The sequence below is a fragment of the Acanthochromis polyacanthus genome, chromosome 15 (assembly GCF_021347895.1).
Source record: "Acanthochromis polyacanthus isolate Apoly-LR-REF ecotype Palm Island chromosome 15, KAUST_Apoly_ChrSc, whole genome shotgun sequence".
In the NCBI taxonomy this organism is placed as follows: domain Eukaryota; kingdom Metazoa; phylum Chordata; class Actinopteri; family Pomacentridae; genus Acanthochromis; species Acanthochromis polyacanthus.
In genome coordinates, this window is record NC_067127.1 from 27,362,754 (window position 1) to 27,383,409 (window position 20,656).

The 20,656-nt window shown below is 40.5% G+C and overlaps 1 protein-coding gene across 5 annotated transcripts in view; it reads left to right on the forward strand.

Annotated features, from left to right (window-relative positions):
- Positions 1 to 20,656, forward strand: part of LOC110971188 (sodium/potassium/calcium exchanger 3-like) — a 323,311-nt gene that overhangs the window by 99,367 nt on the left and 203,288 nt on the right. For 3 of the 5 annotated variants that reach the window (XR_007947010.1, XM_051959598.1, XM_051959597.1), the window contains exon 2: positions 5,038 to 5,157. The exons of 1 other annotated variant lie outside the window; for it this stretch is intronic. Coding sequence is in view for 3 of the 4 variants with exons in the window: in XM_051959598.1 (XP_051815558.1) it covers positions 5,038 to 5,157 (120 nt within the window). In the remaining variant the exon portion in view is untranslated. Of the gene's footprint in view, positions 1 to 5,037; positions 5,158 to 11,565; positions 11,749 to 20,656 lie in introns of those variants that run through there. One more of the 5 variants, XM_051959600.1, reaches the window with a different exon arrangement.

Sequence of the window (20,656 nt, forward strand, 5' to 3'; positions counted from 1 at the left end):
AAACCCTCGGGTTTATTATTATTATTATTATTATTATTATTGTTATCCTGCCAAAAGAACAGGAAATGCACTATTTTGCCTTGATTGTCAGATTTTGCCCATTTTTCATTTTATTTTAGAGCAAACTCCTCCTAGGGGGAAATTCCAATTCACCTCAAATTCGGCCTTAATGATCAAAAGTTATTAAAATCTTTTTCCAAAGTCAAAGGGCGTGTCCGTGGGGGCCTCTGAAATTTTGATCCTTCGCCATGAAATTTCAAGTGTTGTGTAAATGCCCTGAACATACGTCAATCTGCCTGAAACTTTACATGTATGATCAGAGTCCTGCCCTGATCACATTCATATGATGAAATCCGTTCACAGTCAGAACACCACCTGCTGGCAACAGAAAATGTCATTTTTTACACTTTGATGTATTATTCTTTGCCTCTTGCACAGATTCACCTCAAATGTGGTGACATAAACCTAAACATGTTGATGATGATTCACAGTGAAAATGGTGATGTGTCATCAAAAGGCGTGTCTGTGGTGACACGGCAAACTTCGATGTCTCGCCATGGCGACTAAAATGCTTATATCTCAGCAAATTCTCGTTCTATCTGCCCCAAACTTCATGTGCTGGACACCAGGCAAAGTCTGACGACATCCACGCTGAAAAATGTAAGAAAAGCTGTAGCACCACCTATTGGTAACAAAAAGTTTAGACATTACATTTGCACATGCCATTGCTCCAAACTTTGTCATATCATTCTGGAAATTGGTCAGCTCAGTCATCATCCCCTGGCACTGCCACAGTGTGAAGATTTTGACATTTGATTAAATGCTGTTGTCATGGCAACGTGCTGTTGTTGTTGTGACAAAGTAGTTTTTGACAGGCTTAGAATGCTCAACAGCTCACCAAAATTACCACACACATCACAGTCCCAGGAAGAATACCTAACCGAAAGGTATAGCTAATGGGGATCCTAATAAATAAACAAACAGTCATCTCAAGGAAAAACATTGTGTGCCTCTCTGCAGCGTATGTGCTATAGCGCCCCCTGCAGTATGTTCAATAAACAGCCCCAGCACCACGTTTCACCTACATCCACAAAATTTGGGAGGTATATAGAGCACATAACAATGCACAAAAAAGCCTCTTGGAGATATCCCCTAAACCCAACAGGAAGTCCGCCATTTTGAATTAAGTGGAAAATTGTTCTTTATTTTTTTAATTTTTGAGAGCGAACTCCTCCTAGGGGTTAACTCCCAGAGACCTTAAATTTGGCCAGGATATACAACACGATGTCATGATCGAAATTTATTAAAAGATTCTTCCAGAGTCAAAGGGTGTGGACATGGCGACCGCCAGAATTTTGATGGTTCGCCATGAAACATCAAGTGCTACCTAACTATCCTCTGCATGCTCCAATCTACCTCAGACCTCGCATGATTAAACACAGTCCTGTCCTGATCACATTTATAGGTCAAAATACATTCACAGCATGTGCCATAGCGCCCCCTACAGCATTTAAAAAATAGCCTCCACAGAGACTTTCACCTATCACTATGAAATTTAGCATGCATGTGCAGCATGTCAGTGCAAACAAAATTCTCTTGGAGTTATTCTCTAAACCCAACAGGAAGTCCACCATTTTGAACTAAATGTCATAGTTTTGGTGTTTTTGGTCATTTTCAACAATTCATTTCTCACAGGCAATAACTCCAAAACACCTGAATTTGGGATTATATATAAAACACGCCTTCAGGTTGCATATTTGTGAAAATTGTTCACAAAACTCAAAGGGCGTGGCCATGGCGGCCAACTGAACTTTAATGTTATGCCATGAAGCAGGACGTCTTGTGTAAATCCCCTGTACATTCTGCAATCTGCCTCAAACTTTACATGTTTGATCAGAGTCCAGTCTTGATGAGTTTCATAGACCAATATACATTCACAGAGATAGCGCCACCTGGTGGATGGACAGAAAGTGCTGCATAAATAGCCTGTACATGCTCCAGTCTGCCTGAAATTTGACCTGTGTTCTCAGAATCAATTCCTCGTCACATTCATGGGCCTAAATACACTCTCAGTCGCAGCATTGCCTGGTGGAAATGCTTGGGGTCACCGACCAGCAAGGATGCGAGGACCCGTTCAACGCTGCTTGCAGCTTTAATTATTATTATTGTCCTGCCAAAACAACTTCATTTTTTAGGGCCTAAACATGCACCGATTCGCGTGAAAACTTCCACACACATCAGGACCGGTGAAAAATTTGATATTTTATGGGGTGTGCACAAGTCTGTCCCGAAATGGCTCCACAGCGCCCCCTACAAAATTTTAAAAAGTGGTATTAGGCCAAATCGGAGGGCATTTGGCCTGGAGCTACAACACTTGGGAGGGATATGCAGCACATCAGGAAACACAACAATGGGTCCTATGGAACTCTTATTTTATGGTGAATGCAGAAATCTGGAAACCTGGGCAAATAAATAGAATTATGTATATGGCTACATACCAGAAAAAATGCTAGGGAACATAAGCTTGTTTTTATTATGTAAGGTACTAGCCCTTAAGTAAATAACAAGTAATAACAATGTTTCGAGGGGAGAAATATGGATGACATTGCCCTTACTGCTCTTCTGCATTTCTGGCTTAAGGCTAAGAAAGCACATAATACTGCTGCTGCAGCTATCACTCCAGAGCATCCTATTCCGGTTCACTGCGTCTTTTTTTACTTCCTTTGCTTTGGCATCGCTATTTGCAAAATGTTGCATCGCTTCTTGTTTCTGCATTTTGATAAATATAACCGAGCATGGTGCTATTTATAGAAGCCCAAACGTGCTCTGCATCTAAGTCGGTGCCTGTTGCATGGTGGAAGAGAAGATGGGCCGGAGGTGGGGCCCTTGAGGATACCATGACCCAGATGACTGAGCTGGGAAGATTGCCCTTGTTCAGCATGCAGCCATACTAATGCTTCCACAGGAGTGTGGTGATACAAAAAGCATGTCTTATCTGCCTTTCGTTCTGTGATGAGAAGGAATGTTTAGAGCAGTCAGGAATGTTGATTAACTGTGGAAGAAGAGCTTGTGCATTGTGGCTGGTATACTCTTTATGTATGGGAGGGAAGGCATCCAATACATCAGTGGCGGGCCGTAGGCCTTCAATAGTGCTCCGTCTGAATCAATCCACTCCACAGTAACTATGTTATGGCTATAAAAACCATACTATTGTACAGAACTACAGTATACAGAGCCGCTGAATCGCCGATAGATAATTCATGTTGCCACAATAAATGCTTTTACTGAGAAACAAACCCGGGGTGCACAAGTCTCCTTCTACTGCAGCTACAGCTGCGACACACATAAAAACATCAATAATCTCATAAAATTGCAGTATTATGTAGGAAAATAGCAACAATTTACTCACCAAAAATTCTGATATTTGTACACAAAATCCATCCTCCCTTCTTTCCTCAAAAAGAGTTCAATTACTCTGTTGTACAGATTATCAGTGCGCTTCAGTTCCATCAAGAAGTCCTTTTCTATTGCCATCGAAGCTAATGCTGAAAGTCGAGCCTGCTCTGTCGTGTTTCTGGTACAAGATTTAATTCGTTTTAGGGCTGAAAATGTCCACTCGACAGAAGCAGTGGACGAGGATGGTCACTTCCAAACACACGTGTACAGCTGCCCCATGCTGCCACTCAGATTTTTCTGCTGAAGGAAGTCAGGGAGATCAGTGGGAGATTTTCCTGCAAAATCATCCATGGCATACATTACAGTCAGTTCTGGTTTTAGCTGAGACAGATTGAAAAGTGTTCTGTGGCTGTGTTAACTTCTGGCGGTCAAGGAGGGTGACAAACATCAGTTTTTCGTGGTCTTGAAATCTGGTATGTGTCTGGAAAATAATCTTGTCCAGAATCCTGCTGTGGAGTTGGTGGTAGTGCGAGCGGCACGATCTTGTGCTTGACCTCTGCGTGCGCTCGTAGCATCTGCGGTGTGTTCAGGGACCTCATAGAGTGCCCTGTATCGGCTTCTCTCTCGCTCAACGGTGTCACAAAACTCCTTTACCCTACCCAGACTAAACTGTATATCCAGTTTTTTGTCCTGTAGTATTGAAAAGAGCATGTCAGAATACTCAACAATACCATTAAAAATATGAAGCCTTTTCCTGCTTGTGAATTCGTCGACCTTTCTTAATGATGTCCAGCTTTTCTTAAAAAGTCCATCTTGAAAATGGCTTTGACAATAAATCTGCAACCAAATCCATTTCTTCTCCTCCTTCAACCATTGTGGGTTGACAAAACGGCTATTAAATCAACACAACTATATTTCTGTTTGTGCAGCTTGCTAAAGATGCAGTTTCCTAGCTCTGGCTAGTAAACTCTCTGGCTATCCAATCAAATGGTGTGAATACGCTGACATCACCATATGCCTGCTAGAAGGCCGTAGTGTCCCCAACTCAAAATCTGATTGATTGAGGCAACAGTTTAATCAACATTATTTTTTGCTGGAGGGCCTGCAGAACAGATGGTGAAGGTCTCCAGACAGATTTTTTTTACTTTTACAACAAATTCATGGCTGAAATGTGATTGGTTCAATACTTTAATATGAAAATACATGCCTGGAAGCAGCACAGTCAGGGGAAAAGCTATGAAAGGAAGTGGACAGACCATTTTGAATTAGTTAATAAGTATTCATGGACAAAATATAATTAACATCAGTCTGTGATTCAGATATTTTTTAGGACAGCAGAGAAGACCTTGCAGGCCCTGATGGCCCACCACTACAATACATATATATTTGGAGAATCAAAAGTCATTATCTAATACTCATCTGTGAAAACAACAGAACAAAAACAAAAAACTTCTCTTTGTGAAATCATGTTTTGTTAGATAAAACAACATACAAAATGATGTATTTGCTGTCTTACACCAAATCATCTCTCTTGGTTTTGGGCTTCCATTAATGGTTTGTCCAGGGGGCTGATTTCAGTGAATTTGTTCTTTATGAATTCTTCTTAACCTTTCCACTTTCTCTTTGTTTTCTGCCTCCCAGGATGTCATGTTTCCAGCTCCATGGTTGTGCAGGAGGTGAGGTGGGAGAGTCGTCACCTTCTACAAGATGACAATGTTTCCAAGCTTTACTCAGAGGTGGAGAAAAACTGCACTGAACCAGGTGAGACTAGCTGAAAGATGGGGGGTGGGAGTTTTCTGAAAAGCTTTGATTAGAGCAACCAGAAGACTGTTTATTGGCCTTTATTTTTGTATTACACATGCCTACTGTTTCTAGCATTGGAACTTCCACCTTGTTAGGGCTAAAGCCTACCAAATTCTGTCAGGATTCAAATGAGCATGATTGGATCAGGTGCCGCTGTACCTTCATAGTTCAGTTTTTGGATGGTTGGTTGGGGGACACCAACACAGGTTGTGGTGATTGTGTGTTAACAATTACACACCATTCTGTGTCTCTTATTTTCAAAGCAACTGACAGTATAGATGTTAAGAGTTGAACATTTTTGTCCTTTTCAGGGCAGATACTGATTATTAGTAATCAACAAGACCAGTAACTGATCATTAGAACTGACATACACAATATTGCCAAAAGTATTCACTCATCCATCCAAATAATCAAAATCAGGTGTTCCAATCACTTCCATGGCCACAGGTGTTTAAAATCAAGCACCTAGGCATGCAGACTGCTTTTACAAACATTTGTGAAAGAATGGGTTGCTCTCAGGAGCTCTGTGAATTCCAGCGTGGAACTGTGATAGGATGCCACCTGTGCAACAAATCCAGTCGTGACATTTCCTCACTCCTAAATATTCCACAGTCAACTGTCAGCTGTATTATAAGAAAGTGGAAGTGTGTGGGAATGACAGCAACTCAGCCACCAAGTGGTAGGCCCCGTAAACTGACGGAGTGGGGTCAGCAGATGCTGAGGCGCATAGTGCCAAGAGGTTGCCAACTTTCTGCAGAGCCAATCTCTACAGACCTTCAAACTTCATGTGGCCTTCAGATTAGCTCAAGAACAGTGCACAGAGAGCTTCATGGAATGGGTTTCCATGGCCGAGCAGCTGCATCCAAACTACACATCACCAAGTGCAATGCAAAGCGTCGGACGCAGTGGTGTAAAGCACGCCGCCACTGGACTCTAGAGCAGTGGAGACGCGTTCTCTGGAGTGACCAATCGTGTTTCTCCATTTGGCAATCTGATGGACGAGTCTGAGTTTGGCGGTTTCAAGGAGAATGATACTTGTCGGACTGCACTGTGCCAAGTGTAAAGTATGGTGGAGGGGGGATTATGGTGTGGAGTTGTCTTTCAGGAGCTGGGCTTGGCCCCTTAGTTCCAGTGAAAGGAACTCTGAATGCTTCAGCATACCAAACCATTTTGGACAATTCCATGCTCCCACCTTTGTGGGAACAGTTTGGAGCTGACCCCTTCCTCTTCCAACATGACTGTGCACAAAGCAAGGTCCATAAACAGGGTACTCGCGGATCCTTAAAAAATCTTAAATTCGTGTATCTAAAATTAAGGCATTAAAATGTCTTAAATTCATTAGAAATTCCTTAAATACAGTAGTCAGTGGTCTTAAATTGTCGGGTCTGTTTTTTTTACTCAGGGGGACTTTGAGTAACGTAAAAGTTGCGCCGGAAGTTTAATTTCAGTCGCGCGCAGACTCCTTTTTTCCTTTCTTCCTCGCGTCACCGGTCAGTCAGGATGGGTAAGTGCAAGTTTAAGCAGTGTTGGCTGGAGGACAGTCGGTTTCAAAGCTGGTTCAAGCCTGTTGCCAATCTCGAGGAGGCCAGGTGCATTCTTTGCAAGAAGGATTTCAAACTCGGCACCATGGGAAATAAAGCGGTCGAATCGCACATGCAGGGCGCTAAGCATAAAATGGCGACAGAGAGCCAAAAACAAACGCCGGGCATCTCTCATTTTTGTGTGGGTCCAGCGCCCCAGCTAACAACAACCGCCGCTGCTACCGGTGCTGCTACCGCCGGTGCTAGCAGCACTGACCTGACGGTTATCTTTGGTGGGACAGCAACACTCAAATCCGAGGTGTTATGATCTTGAACACTGTGGTGAAACATCAATCCTACACCTCAAATGAGGGGATTGGCGATCTTTTTCGTGTGATGTTTCATTGAGGTTCTAGTACAGCGGGATCCCTAACCATCGCTTGTATTTATAGGATTTTTTTTTAAAAATTCAGTCTTAAATTTAATTCAAGACGGCATTAAAAAGGTCTTAAAAAGTCTTAAATTTGACTTGCTGAAACCTGCAGATACCCTGATAAAGACATGGATGACAGGGTCTGGTGCGGATGAACTTGACTAGCCTGCATAGAGTCCTGATCTCAACCCAACAGAACCTTTGGGAGGAATTAGAGCGGACACTGAGAGCCAGGCCTTCTCGTCCAACATCAGTGTGTGACCTCACAAATGCACTTCTGGAAGAATGGTCAAACATTCCCATAAACACGCTCCTAAACCTTGTGGACAGCCTTCCCAGAAGAGTTGAAGCTGTTATAGCTGCAAAGGGTGGACTGACGTCATATTGAACCCTATGGATTTGGAATGGGATGTCACTTACATTCATATGCGAGTCAAGGCAGGTGAGCGAATATTTTTCGCAATATAGTGTACATTTGCAGTAAAAATAAAAAAATCTTGGTATGCAAATTTTACATATTTAAAATTCTGTTGCAATGTCTTTGTTTATTTATATCTTAGACGTGTTTAATAAAGAACTTTTGACCTGTGTTCTGCGGTGTTGATCAGCTACTGCTGGTGACGTGTAGCCAGTAGTTCAGTAGGCGCAACTTTGCTTGAGACTACAGATTGGTGACGACAGATACTGAGTCACAGTAACACATTTTGAAGTTAATTTATCTTAATTGTTTCACTAGACATGTCGGTTTCCGTTTGTGAAACTGATAAGTCAGACAGTGTCAGGTTGGATTGGTTTGGTTCATGAAGCAACAATTGAAACTCACACTTAGCTGTTTCTGTCACCTGAGCTGTTTAGACAGACAGATTGTCCTGAAGCAGCAGCAGCCAGCTCAAAACCTTCCTCTCCTTTTTTCTTTTAGTGCTTCAAACATTTTGAGTCTGTGTGGACAGTCATACATGACTTTACTGTATACAGTTATGCCCCAAAATGGGAATAATGCCCCTTGTTTCCTAGTGAGGCCAAGAACTTTTTTCATCCCTCATGTGCTTTGCCACTCTGTTTCACCGATTGAAAATATGAAACGCAGCATCAGTGCAACAGTTCAGTACGGGGCTTTGAATTTTGTCTTACTACTGAACATCTAGATACCATCCACCAGACTTGAGGAGTGTGCTGTCACTTCTTTACTAGATTGCTCCACTTACAAAATGTGAAATATTGCAAAAGTTACCAATGTGAAACTAAACAATTTGGCAATACTAGATAATAATTTGAAAAATCTTTTTTGCAAACCACAGTATTTCCACAGTATTTAGCATGGCTGCTCCCTCAGAGCAGTAGAGTTCAATCATCACTCAAAAGAACCCAGACTCAACTCTTTCTTGGTTGAACAGGGTAAGAAGCGTACATTCTCAGGTTAAGTGGTTGGGTCTTCTGATCAGGAAGTCTTCTGGGTGTCTTACACCTGAGATTCTCCTGACATGTCCAACTGGTACCTTAGCTGGTCTTGGATTTCTCAGAACTGCCCATCTGAGGAACTTTTCTGGAGACAGGACATCTGAATTAGGTTGCTGCCACTGTGGCATGACTCAGAGTAGAAGAACATGGAAATAGATTGTACAGTTAAAAAGTGAAATGCACACACATCATGTCTCCCAGGGAAGTGTACTGGGACCACTTGTGTCGTTATTCAAGTGAAGTTCCCTATTACTGCTCATGTTAAATGACTTAGCAGAGAATTAATTGTCACTGTACATCACCGTACCGCCAGTTTGTAGTCATTAATATAATTGAGGAAATGTACAGAACTTTCAACATTTTGAGAAACATCATTTCTTCCATGGGCATTTAGATTAGATGAAATAATTACATTGGTTAGAAAATAAACACTTCAGTCAGTGATAACTATGTTATAATTGTAAATTGTAAAATGTTAAACATGAGGACAAATACTATAAGGGCTCCAGACTAACTTCTTATTTTGTTTAGTTGCACTGCTGCATTTAACTTTTTCATTTAACTGCACTAGCTCATAATTTAGTTGCACCCAGAAGTTTTCTCCATGCTTTTGGTGCACCAATAAAAAGCGTAACTCGTGGGCGTCTGTATTGTGTAATGAAGAGGATGCTCAGTTACTAATTGCAATAAATCAATAAAGTGCATAAAGAACATTAGAACATCTAAAAAAAATCACACTGCGATTCTGTAGCACTTGCTTAAATTTGGGCCAAATGCAAAGCTAGGTGGATTACTAGGTTTCAGAGAAGTGAGTAAAGAAAGAGATATATTTGCAACTTAACAGCCAGCAGGTTTATTGTAGCCTAGCTTAGCTAGACTGTATTCCCGTTATAAGGGATATATGGGAATACGGTCTAGCCCTCCTCCATTGACACATTTTGACAGGTTTTCAAGCTCCGAGCAGATCAGACCGAACCAATCAGAGCACCAGAGGCGGGAGTTAACGATGCGACCGCAACAGAGCGAGGTTTCTCTCGTGCGCTTTCCTCTGTTTTGCACGGGCTGAATTTGTCCTTAAAACCTCAACAAGAAGCAGCTCTTAAAGCTTTTCTTTTTATAAAGGATGTATTTTTAATTCCGGCAGGCTGTACGATAGAATGCGTAATGCTGCCCTCCACTGTTGAAAGGGAGAGCTTAGATTTTCCTCAGGACCCCTGTACGGCGAAGGAAGCTGTTAAAACTACAAAACATCATGGCAGAAAGGCAATTGTTAGGTTGCTTAGTGATTGCGTCACACGTGTGTTACGCTGATTGGCTCTCTCCAATTCAAGCTGTGATCGGTAGTCCCGCCTCTGGGCTAGATTTGGTTCAATGGAGCAGTTCCAGACTGACTTTATGTGTATTTGTAATACACAATATAAAGGCTGTCTGGTCCCCAGGCAAGGTTTATTGCAATTTAACAAAACTCAAAACAACTGTTAAGACAACACAATACCAACATTTAGAAACTCAAAAATATAACTAACCCCTTTGGATAAGAAAAACAAAGTAGAAAAATAAATTATGAAGTGTCCTTCATGACTCTTAAAGGATTCCTTTGGTTTTGTGTTCCTTTCTTTTGTCACTCTTTTGCTAGTGTTTTCTCTCACTCTACCTAGGTAGGATAAATGTCTGTAAAGGTGAGTATTCCTTAGAGATCCTGTGAAACAGAGTGGAGTTCTCTGAGTGAAGGCTGAGACAGCTGGTCACACTGCTTCAAACGTCCATCTCAGGCAATTCTTACTGGGTCTGGCTTGCCATCACGTTCAGTAAAACTGAATCCAATCATCTAATCCAGTCAAAAAACAGTTTGCACATACATCACAGAGCAAATCAGAATACATCATCACAAAGTGATTCTAGATTGTATTTAAATGAATGAGATCTCATCAATTTTAAAATCCATGTTTGTATCTGTTTTAAACCCTATTGTGTTTTAAGGCTTACCAGTGCACACTTGAGAGGATTTTACTCCAAAAAGCAATTATTCTGCATTGTTCAAATTACAGAAGAATTCTTAACATGTATTATTTAACATGAAATGCACCCTTTTCAAGGAATTGAACCAACAATAGTTATTTTAACATACTCTTACCATAATGAAAATACATATAAATGCATCAGACACAATATTTCAAAACAGTCAGCACATCAGGAATTTACTCCAACTGGTTTTAGCTCATTTTTAGCTCAGTACACACAGACATGAATCAGGTAGTTACATTGCACAGGCTAGCGGCTCACTATGCAATTAGCTTATGTAACTACTTAACTCATCAGAGCATTGACAGAAGTAATTATCACCCGACTCATTCACCCCTTGAGCACCGCACTAACTCACTGCACTTACTCTAACAGTAAACAGCACTGGTAAATTCCCATCACTTGCGAAACTTGGTTCTTCAGCTGACTTTGCTGGGATTTTTCTCCCTTTCTACCACCACGCTATTTCTCTGTGGCTTAAGTTCTGCTACCTCTCTCCTCTCTCTGTCGTCAGCAGAAGTCAAAAACCCAATGGGCGGGGAGTTAACCCTTCAGTGGCCATGCAATTGTATGCTGGTTACAATTAACTCTAGCAAAAATGGCTCAGCTAAAGCAGCATATCAAACGTTACTGATGTATGTAGCTTGCACACAAAATATCATGAGGCTAAAGTAGAATATCAAATTGCAGTGACTCAATCTTACAAGCCAGCCACAAACTATAGAAATACCCGCGAGTTGAAACACAGTGCCATTCCAGAGCAGCTGATTCCTGCAATGAATGTGGGCAGGAAAAAAATTATGCTATGTGTATGCACACACAGAGGCAGACCTACTAAATATAAGATGCACTAGTGTGTCCAATGAAAATGTTTATTCGCACTTGGCTGATTTTTGATCTCTTGAGTCAGCTGAGATAGGCTCCAGCCCCCCCGCGACCCTAGTGAGGATAAAGCAGAGAATGGATGGATGTTTTTAGGCAGTGGGTGGACAGTGTATTTTTACCAAGTCATAAAAGAACAGCATTCCATCTGGAGAGGAGCTGGAGATGAACAGAGAGAAAGCGAGGAAGATGGTGACATTGAGATGAACGCTGATGAACACATGCTTCACCCAGGTAGAAATTGTCTTTGTCCTCTTGCTCTCCTTCAACCCAAATGCTGTGTGTGTGTGTGTGTGTGTGTGTGTGTGTGTGTGTGTGTGTGTGTGTGTGTGTGTGTGTGTGTGTGTGTGTGTGTGTGTGTGTGTGTGAGTGAGTGAGTGAGTGAGTGAGTGAGTGAGTGAGTGAGTGAGTGAGTGAGTGAGTGAGTGAGTGAGTGAGTGAGTGAGTGAGTGAGTGTGTGTGTGTGTGTGTGTGTGTGTGTGTGTGTGTGTGTGTGTGTGTGTGTGTGTGTGTGAGTGAGTGAGTGAGTGAGTGTGTGTGTGAGTGTGAGTGTGAGTGAGAGAGAGAGAGAGAGAGAGAGACTCTTTCTCCGTGAGTATGCAAAACTCTCATGCCTTATGTTTGTTTTCACTGTGGGCTTGTCAGTGTGTGTGTCTTTCTATGTTTTCCTTGTGACATGGAGTGGAGTGTGTGAGTGTTTTCCATGTGGAATCCTGGGGCTTTACAAGGCTGGCGTCCTGCCAAGCGTTCTCTTGATCTCATTGTAAACACACAGTTCCCATCTAATGCATGCTTGCACACACACTTCATCAGAGATGCAGAGATGTTGCTCAGTCTGGCTGGATTCATATGGACAAGCTATATTTAGACAACACATAGCTTATAGCCTGTTTCTGTTTAATTACGCTTTGTCTCCTGAAACTCTAATTACCTTAATAGATTTTTCCTGCTTTCCTGCACTGAAAAGAGCCTTCACAACGTTCTTCATACGCTTCACCACTTCTCTCTCTCTCTCTCTCCCTCCCTGTCGCTCCATTATTATCTGTTTATGTCTCTCGTTCCCCAGCAGCGCTTTTTGTGTGTGTGTTTCTCTGTCCTGTCTCTGTCCCCCCCCCCCCATACAATCAGTAGTTCTATTCCAAGTGGTAGAATGTCATGCACTGCAGAAACACAGCATACAAACATGCAGTCACTGAGAGGACATGTGCGCGTGCATCTCTGCTGATGCTGCTGATGTGGTAACATGTGCATATCAATCTAAGCAAATATTTCATGCCTTGGACAGTGTCTAGGCATAATTAATTTCAGAACCAGTGGAATATTTTTTGCAGTGAGCTTATTTAGATTTGTGTCATTTGCTTAATTTCCTGCAAGATTCAAAAGAAGATCACCTCTTGCTGCTCGACACCATCCTATCCTCCTGTGGATCTATCCAGATGACAGTGAAACAAAATGAACCATGACTGAAAATGTGCCTGAATGACTGAATGTCTTTGTTAGTATAAAAGTCAGAATCTTTTTTATTTGATAGCTGTTACAGTAGCAATTTTGGGGGAAATAATGCAGCTCCTATTTTTAGTGTGCTTGACAGTCTCGCTGTACATACATAACAATGTAGCTCAGACACGTGACGCAAAGCCCCCAAAATAACGTTTGCTTCATCTGCTGTTGGCTCCGACCAGCTGGGCTCTGTGTGGCTCCCTCGAGTGAGCAAATCAGTTGAACTCTACTGAGCTGCTTTAGACTAAATGGAAGTGATGTTGTTTATAGGAGACACATTTGAATTATTTTGCAAACAATGTTAGTGACTGATCCTCATCACCCTGATGGCATGTGTCTATTATTAGACACACAGTGCCTTACTTTTTTTTAATACTTTTTATTTAGTTTTGTTTTTCCATTTCAGAAAAGATAAGACAGAACAAGGACAACAACACAAGAACAATGATACAAGGGGGGCAGACACTATTTTGTCACATAAAAATGCCATTTAGTCCATCTTACAGTATAAAGCTCTGTTTTGATTTGTAGACTGTAGGTCAGTTGTTCCATTACTTGGATTTCTTCAATAATGTCCATCCAATGACTCAGCCCAGGTGGATCAGTTCTCAGCCACGATCTTGTAATAGTTTTCTTGGCTGCAAGAGATAGAATATTAAACAGGTAAATATCTTCTTTACCTATTACATTGTCTGGTATCTAGGTATATATACCGGGGGTCATTAGGGATATTATATCCAAAAATTTCACCCATGACTCTCAAAACCCCGTTCCAAAATGACCGTATTTTGTTACATGACCAAAACATATGAGAGTGGTTGGCATTCTGCTCCCCACATTGTCTCCAACAGTATTGTTGTTGACCCAATTGTTTATTATTAATTTTTGGTGTGATAAAGAAACGTATTAATTTTTTCCGACCAAACTCCCTCCAACTTTTAGAGCTTGTTGATGTATGTTGGGTCTTAAACATGGATTGCCAATCACTCTCAGACAGCTCAACATTTAATTCCTTTTCCCATTTCATTTTCATGTACACTGTTTCTTCCTTGTTGTTTTAATAACCCTCTGTATAGTTTAGAGACAATTTTTAAAGGAGTTTGTTTGTATGCACCTGTCAACACCTCAATCACAATGTTCCCTTCCACTGAGATTTCCTTCTTAATTTCTGTCTCATAAAAGTGTCTTAGTTGAAGATATCTGTATAAGTCTCCATTTTCTAATCCAAACTCAGTTTTAATTTGTCTAAAGAATTTAAACTGCTGTTTATCTACAAGTGTACATATAGCTGTCATACCTTTGTCTTTCCATTTCTCAAAGGTCTTGTCTAACACTCCTGGTCTGAACCTGGGGGTGTGGGAAGGCCAAGTCAATTGTTTACTATCTCCTGTTAAATTGTATTTTTTAACCACATCGTACCATATTTCAAATGTTTCTCTCATAATTGAGTTTTTACCTTGCTGACTCATCTGTTCTTTTCCACTTAATCTTGACTGTGGAGGGGCCCGGTCCAGGCCCATCTCAATGGTCTTTCATCTGGCTTGATAGCTCGGAGAGCACCAATACACTACATACCTTAACTGTGCTGCATAGTAGTACTCTCTAAAGCTTGGCAACATCAATCCCCCATTTTCTTTATGGAGGGTCTTGAGTCTTATCCTCGGCCTGGTTCCCGCCCAGATAAACCTGGATACTAGCTTGTCCCATGCTGTAAATTGTGAATCTGGTACTCTAACTGGAAGCGATAAGAATAGATATAATAGCCAAGGCAGGAGGTTCATCTTAACCACCTCAATTCTCGAGTTGAAATCCATGATTAATGTTGACCACTTTGCCACATCTCTTTGAATATTAGTGTTTATTAATTTATAGTTTATCTCGTAAGTGCTGTCAAGTTCCTGAGTTATTATCACTCCTAGATATTTTATTGACTTAGCTTTCCAATTAAAGTTATATCTCTTCCTGGTTTCTTTATTTGGCTTGTAGGTAAAAGTTAAAGCCTGAGTTTTAGACACGTTTAATTTGTAGCCTGACATCAATCCATATTCTTCCATAATCTTTACTAATTTAGGAAACGTTGTATTTGGATTTTGAAGAAAGATAATTATATCGTCAGCGAACAGGCCTATCTTGTGTTCGTCTCCTGCAATCCTAATTCCTGTCAACTCATCATCTTGCCTAATTATTTGAGCAAGTGGCTCTATGAAAATTGCAAAGAGGGCAGGGCTAGCACAACAGCCTTGTCGAGTCCATCTATAAAGTTTGAAGGTGTCTGTCAGATGTTCATTAATTTTAACTCTGGCTGATGGGTCAGTATACAATGCCTTTATACATTTAATAAATTTGTCATTGAATCCCATTTTCTGTAGTACTTTATACAAAAAATCCCGGCTGACCTTGTCAAACGCTTTTTCGGCATCTAAGCTTATCAGGGCAGCATTTATATGGTGTTTATTAACATGATCTATGATATGGAGGGTGCGTCTGATGTTGTCCTGTGTTTGACGTCCCTTTACAAAGCCTGTCTGGGTCTTTGTGTATCAGATCAGGCAGAAAACGCTCCAGTCTTTTAGTGGTAATGGATGTAAATAATTTATAATCTACATTTAGAATAGATATTGGGCGTCCTTCCACGATGGTGGGGCTATAGCCTTATCAAGTGTCCAATTAAATGATTCCAGCAATACTGGAGCAAAGACTTCTTTAAATTTCTTGTACCATTCATTTGGATATCCATCGCTCCCAGGACTCTTATTTGTCACCAATCTACTTATAGCTTTATCCAATTCGTCTTTTGTGATAGGGGCAGTCAAATATTTATTTTTGCTCTAAGCCTATTGAAGGGAGGTCCAATGAATTAAGGTATCGTTTTATTTTCTCTTCATCAGTGTTATCAGGTTGTGAATATAAGGTCTCATAATAATTTCTAAAAATTCTATGTATTTCTTCTGGTTCATATTTTAATGAATTTGAGGGGTCCCTAATCTTATGAACTGAGTTTTTTATTTGTTGCATTTGAAGACGCCTTGCTAAAATTCGTGTCGCCTTTGGACCTGATTCATAAAAGGTTTGCTTCATGAATCTCATTTTATTTTCTGTTTCATCTTTAATTAAATTTTCTATTTGTTTCCTTATATCTTTAATCTGATTAACTATTATGTCTTTATTGTCATTTTAGGTTGTTGTTTCTCAAGTCTCTCCAATTCCTTTTCTAATTGATCATATTTAAATCTCCGTGTTTTCTTTAAATAAGCCGTTCTTGATATCAGCTTCCCTCTCATAACTGCTTTAACCGTGTCCCAGATGATAGTTGGGCCGATCTGGTCATCTTTATTATCATTTATACAATCAATAATTTCTTTTTTAATTTCCTCTACTGTGGATATTTTGATTAAAATTCCAATATTCAGCCTCCATATCGTATTTCTTGGTTTGCTATTTAGATGTATATTTAGGTAAATAATGCTATGATCAGATAAATCTGCTGTTCCAATTGTACACTCATATGCCCTGTATCTATCTGTAGTATTCATCAGGAAAAAGTCCCGCCTAGAGTGTACTTTGTGAGTAGCTGAGTAGTGGGTATATTCCCTATCCATTGTATGGACACTTCTTCAGACAGATGTCTGAAGAAGTGTCCATACAATGGATAGATATCAAACCTGCCTCTTTTATTAACTTATTGAGATCTTTTGATTTAGCACATCCATGTCTGTTTGTGCTTGTTGTGTCTAGCTTGTGAGTCAAAATTATATTCCAATATCCCGAACAAATAAGGATTCCCTCACTCTCAGATAGGATCACTTCAAATATTCTCTTAAGAAAAGGTCTATTACTCTCTGGAGGAACATAGACGTTCACAAATGTGACTAAAACATTCTCTACCCTGCCTTTGATTATTACATATCTACCTTCATCATCTTTTTTTTCTGTAATTAACTCAAAGTTTAATGAATTAGATAGCATGATCACAACTCTCTCTTTCTGTTATTTTTACATGAACTATAATATGTATTGGAGTAGCCAAACTTTCTTAGTTTCTTGTGTTCCAAATTTGGCGTGTGTCTCTTGTAAAAATATTACTTGGGACTTATCTTTCCTCATTTTCGCTAAAACTCTACTTCTCTTGACTGGGCTTCTCAGGCCATTGACATTCAGGGAAGCTTTTTTTAAATTATGAGACATTGATATTCAAACAAAAAAAAAAAAAGGCATGCAGAGCTTTGTAAAGGTGCTGTCCCCCAAGTAACCCAGTAAAACAAGAACACACATAGAACAGAATCAACAGAACATGGTCAAGAACAGACTTCCAAGCTGGGAGGAAATAATTCCTCGCCAAGACCCCGTTGGTGGGTTGAGGGTAGATCCTATCACTCAGATAGGGTCCTGAGTATAGGGTGGCTAGGCCATTTAAATTAACTAACCCTACCATCCTAAAAGTCCAACAAAAACTACTGAAAACTAGGTCGTCACTCCCAGACATTTATTAACAATATAGCTTCCACAAAGCCTGATTTTAGTCCAATCCAGTTTTTATTATTCAGTTTCATAATGGCAGTAGTCTTACCGGCCTATGATGTTTCTAGCTCATCTTTTTTACCCCCTTTGCGCTGGGGACCATCTCTCTGAGCAGCATGGTCACTCTTGAAACTCTTAAGCTTAAGTCACCCGCTCTCCAGGTGATGTCATCCTCTGCCTCCTGATGTCCCGTTACCTTCTGCCACGACCCCAGCAGCTCTCCCAGACGTGCTCCCCAGTCAGTCTCACCCTCGGCCGGCGTCGCTTCCTCCACCGTGATTCCTCGTCTCCTCAGCTCTGCTCTTGCCTCCTCAGCGCTGTTGTAAAATCAGGTTCCCGTCTCCCAGTGGATTTGCATGTTTGCATATGGTGTCTGGAAACGAACTCCTTTCATTTTCAGCGCCTTTTTAACCCTGTTGTATTCTTTCTGTTTTTTAACCACCTCTGACGTGTATCATGATCAAAATAGAGGCTCTTGTTGTTCAGCTGGATCTTTTCCGTCTTGTTTTTTTTCCACGCCTCCTTTAAGACCCATTCTTTGGTTGCAAAGTCCTGGAAGTTATGAATGCTCGCAGGGCTTTGTCTGGAGCGGGCTTCTGAGCACCTGATCTATGTGCATATTGGATACTTAACTCCATGTCGTCCGGGGTCGGCAGCTTGCTCCGGATGAGCACCTCGATAAACTCCGGCACCGAGTCTTCCCCTTCCTCTCCTTCTGCCACTCCAAAGATGCGGATGTCATTACGTCTGGAGCGTGATTCCAAGTTGTTTAATTTGTGTTGTAGGGCCTTCTGCTGTTTTAGGCAGGAGGTTATGGCCTCAGTCGTTTCAGCCGCCCATCTCTCGACTGTCTCCACTCTGGACTCTGCTTCTTCCACTCGGTCCGACAGACTGCATACTTCTGCCCTGAGCATATCCAGCTTACCGTTGATTTCTTGTCCAAGTTGAGTAATTTCTTGTTGTAGAGTATTATTATCGCCCTTTAGATCAGTTTTAAGATCGTTGATCGCCTTCACTATGTCCACAGGCACCATGCCACCCTGCTCCCTTTTACCGCTGCTGTCTCTGGTTGCCGTCGTGTTTTTCTGTTTTGCAGGCTCTCTTTCATAGTTTTTTTGGCTTCTGCACATTCTCCCCCAATCCATTTATCTTTTTCATCAAGTAGTACTGAGTCTTAATTTAGTTTGGGGTTAAATTGCTGCCCAGTGCCTTACTTTAGTTTTTCGTTCTTGATATTACATAAGAGTAACTGATGGCAAATGATAGCATGTAAACCATTTTCTGCAACTGTTTCCCATTTTGAGAAAGTTTTGTCTTTGGGCTTTTAAAGGCTTCTTGATCACTCTTCACCCAAAATCACCTAAAAAAAATAAAGCTTTCACAAATTTTACACTGAAGTAAAGTGTCCTGCATACATACAGTCAGTGGTGACTGATCTAAAGGACTTCAGTTATTAAATGTTGTACTTCTTCCCTGAAAGTTTATTAAAATTGTAATTATTACATAATGTTTTCACTTTTACAATAACTGCACATTAATATTATTTTTGTTCCAACGTCTGAGCAATGATCACCATTGTACCAGGAGTTTGCTTTGCATTGGGTCAGCCCTCATCTGTCATAGACGGTGATTTTGACCGCAAGAAGACTATGTGGGAATTGCTACAGTGGTAGAGTCGGGCATCACCTTCAAGAACTCTGGTGACAGCATTAGAGTTTTCATGTCCACAAACATGCAAGGGTCCACAATAGTAATGGGAAGTTCAGCTCTTCTCAGAGAGCCGGTTCTTTTGGCATGGCTCCCAAACGGCTCCTAAATTAGTATTATTTGTAGCCTCATATTTTAGCCTAACCTGGCAAATATGAATGATTTGTGTATTGATGAACCATTCTGTATTCAGTGTTTTTAATCAGAAGCCTCATAATTGCCTCATTTTCTGCATTTTTTGTTACAAAAACAGGCATTCTTTACTTTTGTTAAATAATTTAAATCAAACTTTTTTTGCACAAAAAGCAAATGAACAAAACATTGCACACAAACCCACACAACAGAACCAGAACAGAAACAGAACCAAACTCGGTGTTCAACAGTATAAATGTCTTCAGTGGAGGTTGGCATTCAGGAAAAAAATCAGATGCCTGAGCTTGGATGTACTGATATGATTTCTTCTTTCAGTGAGTACCTGCCCTGTTTTTGAGAAGATTCTCTCAGATGGAACAGAAGTTGTCAAAATACACAACCCCTCCTCCATCACCTTCACCAGGTGGGGGAAGACTGAGGCCTTGGTCTGCCACAAGCTCAGTGGGTCATTTGCTTGTTAGATGAGGGGTTCCTTAAGATCAGTGTTGGGCAAGCTACTTGGAAACCATAATGAGCTAAGCTACCAGCTACTCCGTGTTAAATCAAGCTTTACTACACTGAAGCTATGACCCACAGAAATGTAGCAAGCTAAGCTACAGCAATATGGACAAAGTAGCTTAATACATTCAAGTTACTTTTTTTTCTTACCAAAAAATTTCAGGGACTAATGAAGTCAGTCAAACGGAGACAAGAAAATGCTGACTTGTTTATTATTAACCATCATTTTTGTTCTCAGTGCTCCAAACTTAGTAAGTTGATACACTGAGGAATATGTGAGCTATATTTAAAATGAATCAACCTTTTTACATTAGAAATCATTGTTTTGATTTTCTTTTTAGTTTGTATTGCAGACATAATGTATCTGATAATTAAGTTACAGTAGCTTATATTAACACACCACTTACATTGGAGGGTATAATAGGTTACATTTGATATAATTTCCACATAAAGTAAGCAATATTATAGTAAGACAATATTATACATAATTTGGGTATTCACGTTGGGTATTAAATCAAGTTTTATTTCTTAAGTCTAATATCTATGTAAAATCATTCAATGCTTTCCCAAAGTGCTGTATCCACTACTACTTAACTCAATTTTGGTCTTGAGTGTAAGATTAAGATATTTATGCCATCACTTTTGTTACCCTTTCTGTTATTTTTTTCAGCCATTTGCTCATTAGTGTTAACAGTAATACTGAAGAAGACAGATTTTGGTTTTACTGTTACCTCGTTTTCTCCCATACCTCTTCCCTCCTATATGT